An 8,012-nucleotide genomic window follows, 5' to 3' on the forward strand; every position below is an offset into this window, starting at 1 on the left:
ATCCAGACGTCTTCTGAACAAAGCCACGGTGGCGGGGGCTGAGGCAGAGACGATTAGGGGCAATCAGGCTGGCAGAGGAGGGCAGTTAGGGGCAATCAGGCAGGCAGGCAGAGGCAGTTAGGGGCAAGCAGGCAAGCAGGCAGAGAGGGTAGAGGGAATCAGGCAGGCAGGGGAGCAGGTAGGGGCATCAGGCAGGCAGGCAGTTGAGCGATTAGGAGCTAGGGGTCCCGGATTGGGAGAGGGATATCTGACTGCCGATTTAGACTGTGGGATTGGGCCTACGCCATTAGTTGGGCATCCCCCAAGGTGTCCCGGATTGGAGAGGGTGCAGGCAGGCTAAGGGATGCCCTCCTCCGTGCATGAATTTTGTGCACCGGGCCTCTAGTATTAAAATAAAAAGCTTCTGCACAGTAGAAGAAATCATAAGCAAAATGAAAAGAGAGCCCACTGTATGAGAGAACATATTTGCCAATGATACATCTGATAAAGGGTTAATCTCCAAAATACATAAGGAAATCATACAATGTAACAAAAGGAAGAAAAACAAGCCAATTAAAAAATTGACAAAGGACCTAAATAGGCACTTCTCCAAAGTGGACATACAGATGGCCCAGAGACATATGAAAAAATGCTCAGAGTCACAGATCATTAGAGCGATGCAAATTAAAACAGCAACGAGGTATTGCCTCACACCTGTCTGGATGGCCATCATCAATAAATCAACAAATGACAAGTGCTGGCGAGGATGTGGAGAAAAGGGAACCCTAGTACACTGCGGGTGGGAATGCAGACTGGTGCAGCCATTATGGAAAACAGTATGAAGTTTCCTCAAAAAATTAAATATGGACCTGCCAGTGATCCCACTTCTAGGAATATATTCTAAGAAACCCAAAGCACCAATCAGAAAATTAAAAAGCAAAATAAATACATGTTTGCACACTCACTCTTTGATATGAACTCAACTCAGCTTCTTTCTTTAAAAATTTATCTTTGTTGTTGAAAGTAATAGAGATGTACCCCCCTTGCATCAACCCCTTCAAGCCAACCCCTCCCCCCACCCAGGCCTTTGCCATGAGCCCATGGGTTCAGACAGTGCAATTTACAATAGCTAAGATCTGGAAACAGCCCAAGTGCCCATCCGGAGATGAGTGGATAAAAAAGCTGTGGGACATTTACACCATGGAATACTATGCAGCAGTAAAGAAAGAAGGCCCTTGCCCTAACGGTTTGACTCAGTGGATAGAGAGTCAGCCTGCGGACTGAAGGGTCCCAGGTTCGATTCCAGTCAAGGACATGTACCTTGGTTGCGGGCACATCCCCAGTAGGGAGTGTGCAGGAGGCAGCTGATCAATGTTTCTCTCTCATCGATATTTCTAACTCTCTATCCCTCTCCCTTCCTCTCTGTAAAAAGTCAATAAAATATATTTTTAAAAAAAGAAAAAAAAAGAAAGAAGGCCCTCTTACCCTTTGAGACAGCATGGAGGGACCTGGAGAGTATTATGTTAAGCAAAATAAGCCAGTCAGGGGAAGACAAGTATCACATGATCTCACTCATATGTGGAATGTAAAGAACAAAATAAACTGATGAACAAAATAGATCCAGAAACAGAGAAACATGGAACACTCTGATGAATCTCAGAGGGAAGGTGGGGGTGGGTTAACCAAAGATCTTATATGCATACTAGAGGCCTGGTGCATGGATTCATGCAGTGGTGAGGTCCCTTGAACAAAGATAAATTTAAAAAAAGAAGCTTAGTTGAGTTCATATCAAAGAGTGGGTGTGCAAACATGTATTCATTTTGCTTTTTAATTTTCTTTCCTATTTTGGAATCAATACCTACCCTCCTGCCCCCCGTGTCTTAACCGTTTCAGAGGCCCTGGCCAAGTTCGTTGTCTTGGTCCCTGAGCATTAGCAGCAGAGCTGTAACATGGGCCAAAAATAGGAGCCATACATAGGATTTTAAATTTTCTAGTAGCCACATTAATACCAGTCAAAGTGAACAGGTGAACTGAACTTTAACATCACTTCTGCTTTGGTGTGAAATCTTCAAAGTCTGGTATTTTACTTTACAGCTCATCCCCATTTGGAACAGTTCCGTTGCAAGTGCTCAATGGCCACGTTGGACATTGGACAAACAGTGTAAGTGCTTCACTGGCTCTGCTCACTTAGGAAGGGCCTCTGATTCGGTGTCTTGAAGGGTGAGTTGGAGTTTATCTGGTTGAGAAGGGAGGAGGGGGCATTCTAGGTAGTGGGAACAGAGCCTGTTATGGTAGTATCACCTAGTGGGGTGCTTGCATCAAGACAAAGATTTAAACAAAATCAGTAGTTGTGTATTTTATGCCAAATAATGTTGGCTTTCCATTTTCAAGAGTGATGCAAAGTTTTTTTTATAAAAATAAATGTATTAAATGAAACAAAGTCAGTTTAAAGAAAAATAGTAATGACTATTACAGGTTAAAAATGGTAAAAGTCATATCGATGATAAACAGGATAACTGAAGTTTAAGAGGCAAACAGTTATGGTTTGTTGTTACTAAAATTTACTTACTGGCATCTACACTGGTAACTTCCCACATTGGTTAAAACTTCAAAGAGATGGGATAATGTTTAGCAGTCAGAGAGAATGCCAAATAAAACAACCATTACACATGTCTGCTGAATATAAATCTGATAGAAAATGGATCTATTCTTCAAATTAAAATCTCTTATTACTTAAAATACCAGGAAAAGCAAGCGAGGATATAAAGTGTATATGTATTTCTCATTCAAAAAGATCAAATATGAGATTTTTGTTTTGTTCCCTTCTTAAAAAATTGGTAAATCTTGAAAATAAGAACACATTTAAAAATAAGAACACATCTTAAAAATAAGAACCAAGGCTTTGCATGGTTGTAGAGCCTGATGCGCAATCTTTCAGGCCTTTGTGGTGAGCCTAAGAGAAGGCGGAGAATGAAAGGCCCTTTGGTCGACTATGCGTCCCGATTACTGCCCTCTTTCCTCAAGGCCCCTGACCCCCTCCAGGACATGGCGGAAACTGGGAAACTGAGGCCGCCAGATGTGCACACTCCAGGTGGGAACGGCCCAGCCCACCGGTAACCGGATCCCCGACGTTACCAGATCTGGTCCTGGGCCACAAGGTTCATGCGCTCCGCCTCTGCGATGCTCATTGGTTTCTGCGCCATGGCCCCTGAGGTCTAGGTTGTCCTGCACGCTGCTGCCGGTGCTCAGCGTCTTTCGTCGTCCAGGAGACCGGTTGCCGAGCAACGCGAGACGCGGAGGCGGAGCCACACCTCGCGGAGGTGGGGCCATGGCCAGCCTCCGCCAGCCTCTGTGCTCTTCGCCCACCTCCTGCCCACCTGCCTGGACTGGAGGCAGCAATCCCCCTCCTTCTCTGCGGAAAGCCCTGAGGAAACATCAAGACCTTAACCCCGCCTCCTTTAAGATGTAGGCCTGCGAGGCAAGTCCACACACCGGCAGGCGTGCCGCGCCTGTGTGCCAGGCTTAACCACTTCTCTCTCGGGGAGCAACCCCTGCAGCCACGCCTGGATTAGGGAGCGGGACATTCCGGCCCACTCCCTTGGCGAGGGCAGAGCTTTGCTTTGCCACTTTGCGAACTTTGTGCCCGGCTGCCTGGGCCCAAGCCATGCTGGAGGTTTGTCCACATCGCTGTGAGTGGCCGGCAGGTGTTCATTCCATTCGCTTCCCTTCCGCTGCAGCCGGAATTGAAGTCACAGGTCAATCTCCTCCAAACCCTGCACCGCACTCTCTTTCATGCCCATCCACAACGACCCCCGTCATTGGGGTGCTAACTGGTGTTAGTGGACTGACACGTGGACCCTCAAGGCTTCCACCTACCACCTTGTCATAGGCCTGGAACTGGAAAATGGGTCTAAGATTCAAAAGTAAGTGAATCCACGGCAGGGGTTTGAGGAACACGGTTCTGCCTGAGCCGCCCTGAGACCTGCAGGTGTCAGAGTCTGTGGGACTGAGAGCAGAGGCAGCATCTCCCACAATCTCCAAGGCCGCTCTGCCGGGAGGTGGTTTTCATCTTCCAGTGGGGTATCCGTGGTTCTTCCTGGGGTGTCGCCCTCCTCTTTCTCCCACCTCCCCGCTTACCCACAGTTCTGTGACTTTACAGGGTGTTTGGGGATGTGTTTTACTCTCGTAACAACGTTCTCCAAACCCAAGGTACCTGATGCTCTTCTTGGCTCTTGGAAAGGCTGCCTGGGGTGGTCCCAACCGTCCACTCAGCCCAAACAGTGAGTGGGTAGGCAGAGGCTGGAATGGAGCCGGATGGGTTAATAGTGAGTGGAGAACACACCAGCCTCAGGGCTGGGCTGGATTGCCACAGGGTGGACAGTGTGCAGGGCTTTTTTCCGGCCTTTTCTCTGAAGTCGCCATCCCTACACAGGAGGGCAGATGTCCTGGGAGGACTGTGAATAGTGGGTGGCTGGCTGGGAAGAGAGGAGGATCCACCAAGTGGGAAGGCAGCGTCTGATTCTCCCTCAGGAAGCTTCGGAGATGATTCGTTAAAATGATTGATTAGGAATAAACTCATTCAAGAATGTATCTATAAGCCAGACCCCGAAGGCTCATTCACTCTGCAAATGTCTGCCGACCGCCTCCGCCATGCCCGGGGATCCAGGAGGGAACAAACCGGCAGACTCACTGTCCTCCTGGGCTGACCCGTCTGCAGGGAAGACAGACGTTTGCTCAGCGAAGGAGGCTGGTGGGGGCAGAGGCAGGTGAAGGGGTCGGAAAGGACTATTTATTTTTATTTTTTAAAATGATACTTTATTGTTGAAAGTATTGCCTCTGTCCCCTTTTCCCCCCCACTGACCCTCTCCAGCCTGCCCCCGGCCCTCAGCCTTCGGCACCCTATTGTCTGTGTCCATGGGCCATGCATATATGCACACAAAGTCCTTGGTTGATTACCTCCCACTCACCCACGCTCCCCCCCCACCGCCTTCTCTCTGATTTCCCCACTCCCTTCCATGCTTCCCTGTCCCTGGATCCACTCCGTTCATCAGTTTATTTTGTTACTTAGATTCCACATATGAATGAGATCATGTGATACTTGTCTTTTTCTGACTGGCTTATTTCACTTAATATGATACTGTCCAGGTCCCTCCATGCTGTCTCAAAGGGTAAGAGAACCTTCTTTTTTATTGCTGCATAGTAGTATTCCATGGTATAACTGTACCACAGCTTTTTAAAAAAATATATTTTATTGATTTTTCACAGAGAGGAAGGGAGAGGGATAGAGAGTTAGAAACATCGATGAGAGAGACACATTGATCAGCTGCCTCCTGCACACCCCCTCCTGGGGATGAGCCCATAACCAAGTATATGCCCTTGACCGGAATCAAACCTGGGACCCTTGAGTCCGCAGGCTGACGCTCTATCCACTGAGCCAAACTGGTCAGGGCTATCACAGCTTTTTTATCCACTCTCTACTGATGGGCACTTGGGCTGTTTCCAGATCTTAGCTATTGTAAATTGTGCTGCTATGAACTAGGGGTGCATATATTCTTTCTGATTGGTGCTTCGGGTTTCTTAGGATGTATTCCTAGAAGTGGGATCACTGGGTCAAATGGCAGATCCATATTTAATTTAATTTAACTCCATATTGTTTTCCATAATGGCTACACCAGTCTGCATTCCCGCCAGCAGTGTACTAGGGTTCCCTTTTCTCCATATCCTCACCAGGACTTGTCATTTGTTGATTTGTTGATGGTAACCATTCTGACAGGTGTGAGATGGTACCTCATTCTCATTTTGATTTGTATCTCTCAGATGATTAGTGACTTTGAGTATCTCTCTATATAAAACCCCAATATGCAAATAGACCAAACTGTGGAACAACCGAACAACCGGTCGCTATGACATGTGCTGACCACCAGGGGGCATGCGCGGAACATGGCTGGCATTGACAGCAGGCGGTACAGTGCAGAACATGGTGGGTGTTGGCCACTGAGGGATGGCGGAGCAGGTGAGCTAGGGCGCCACACCAAGGTGGGGTGCTGATTGCTGTCATCGGGGTGAGCCTCTGCTGGTTACTGAAAATTCTTTGCTCCTGTGCACCTGCTGCTGGTGCCGGCCCTGCTTGCACCTGCTGCCGGCGCCAGAGCCACCACTCGCACTTGGTGCCATCAGTGGGTGTGAGTGGCGGCTGCTGGCCCCAATCACCCCTCAGGGCTTCTCCACCTCCCCCTGCTCCCAAGGGTTGATCGGAGTAGCAGGCCCCACTTGCACCCATTGACAGTGACAGCCATGCTTGCACCCGCTGTTGGCACCAGTCCCAAAGGCTCCACACTGTCAGTGGGTGCGAGCAGGTCCAGTGCAGTCAGCATGTGGGAGCAGCGGCAGCGGCAGGAGCAGGGCTGCCAGCAGACAGGGGACCAGGGGCTGTGGTGGGAGGGACTGGGTGGGGGCATGGAGGATGGGCCGAGACCCACCCCTGTGTCCAGTGCAGCCTTGTAGCCCACAGATCCTTTCAAGGTGCATGAATTTGTGCACTGGGCGCTTAGTTTCTTCATATGTCTCTTGGCCATCTGTATGTCCTCTTTGGAGAAGTGTCTATTTAGGTCCTTTGCCCATATTTTAATTGGATTGTTTGTCTTCCTTTGGTTATGTTGTATGATTTCATTATGTATTTTGGATATTAACCCTTTATCAGAAGTATCAGTGCTAAATATGTTTTCCCATACAGTGGGCTTCCGTTTCATTTTGCTTATGGTTTCTTTTGCTATGCAGAAGCTTTTTATTTTGATGTACTAGTCCAATTTGTTTATTTTCTCCTTAGTTTCCTTTGCCCTGGGAGATGTATCGGTAAACATATTGCTATGAGAGATGTCTGAGATTTTGCTGCCTATAGTTTATTCTAGCATTCGTGGTGTAAGTTTGTGGTCTAGTTTCATTTTTTTTTTTTGCATGTATCTGTCCAATTTCCCAACACCATTTATTGAAGAGACTGTCTTTACTCCATTGTATGTTCTTGCCTCCTTTGTCCAATATTAATTGAGTGCAATGGCTTGGGTCGATTTCTGGGGTCTCGATTCTGTACCACGCTGTTTTGATTATGGTGGCTTTACAGTATAACTTGAAATCTGGAATTGTGATTCCTCCAACTTTGTTCTTTTTTCTCAAGATTGCTGCAGTGATTTGTGGACTTTTTTGATTCCATATAAATTTTGGAGTATTTTTTCTACTCTATGAAATATGCTGTTGGTATTTTTTTTAAAGTATATTTTATTGATATTTTACAGAGAGGAAGGGAGAAGGATAGATAGTTAGAAGCATCAATGAGAGAGAAACATCGATGAGTTGCCTCCTGCACACCCCCTACTGGGTATGTGCCCACAACCAAGGTACATGCCCTTGACCGGAATTGAACCTGGGACCTTTCAGTTTGCAGACTGATGCTCTATTCACTGAGCCAAACTGGTTAGAGCTGCTGTTGGTATTTTAATAGCGATTACATTTAATCTGCAGGCTGCCTTGGGTAGTATGGACATTTTAATGATGTTGATTCTACCAATCCATGAACAGGTGATATGCTTCCACTTGTTTATATCTTCCTCTCTCTTTTTTCAATGTCCTGTAGTTTTTCAAGTACAGATCTTTTGCCTCCTTGGTTAAGTTTATTCCTAAGTATCCTAATGTTTTTGTTGCAATGGTAAATGGGATTTTTTGTTTAGTTTCTCTTTCTGAGAATTCATTATTGGTGTATAAAAAAGCCAAGGATTTTTAGGTGTTGATTTTGTATTCTGCTACATTGCCAAATTCATTTATTAAATCTAGTAGTTTTTTTTGGTGGAATCTTTAGGGTTTTTTTTTAATGTACAATATATCTTTTAGTTCTTCTTGTCTGATCACTGTGGCTAGGACTTTCAGTACTATGTTGAATGAGAGTGGTGTTGGATTTTGTTGAATACTTTTTCTACATCTATTGATATGATCATGTGATTTTTGTCTTTCAGTTTGTTTATGTGATATAACACATTTATTGA

The 8,012-nt window shown here is 46.4% G+C and overlaps 1 protein-coding gene across 1 annotated transcript in view; it reads right to left on the reverse strand.

Annotated features, from left to right (window-relative positions):
* Window positions 1–3,286, reverse strand: part of LOC102754049 (chromosome unknown open reading frame, human C20orf85) — a 13,638-nt gene extending 10,352 nt beyond the window's left edge. The window contains exon 1 of the mRNA XM_006758838.2: window positions 3,115–3,286. Within this exon, the coding sequence (XP_006758901.1) occupies window positions 3,115–3,182 (68 nt within the window). The 5' untranslated portion in view covers window positions 3,183–3,286. The remainder of the gene's footprint in view (window positions 1–3,114) is intronic.
* Window positions 3,287–8,012: the final 4,726 nt, after the last annotated feature.

Source organism: Myotis davidii, unplaced genomic scaffold (assembly GCF_000327345.1).
Source record: "Myotis davidii unplaced genomic scaffold, ASM32734v1 scaffold75, whole genome shotgun sequence".
Taxonomy (NCBI): Eukaryota; Metazoa; Chordata; class Mammalia; order Chiroptera; family Vespertilionidae; genus Myotis; species Myotis davidii.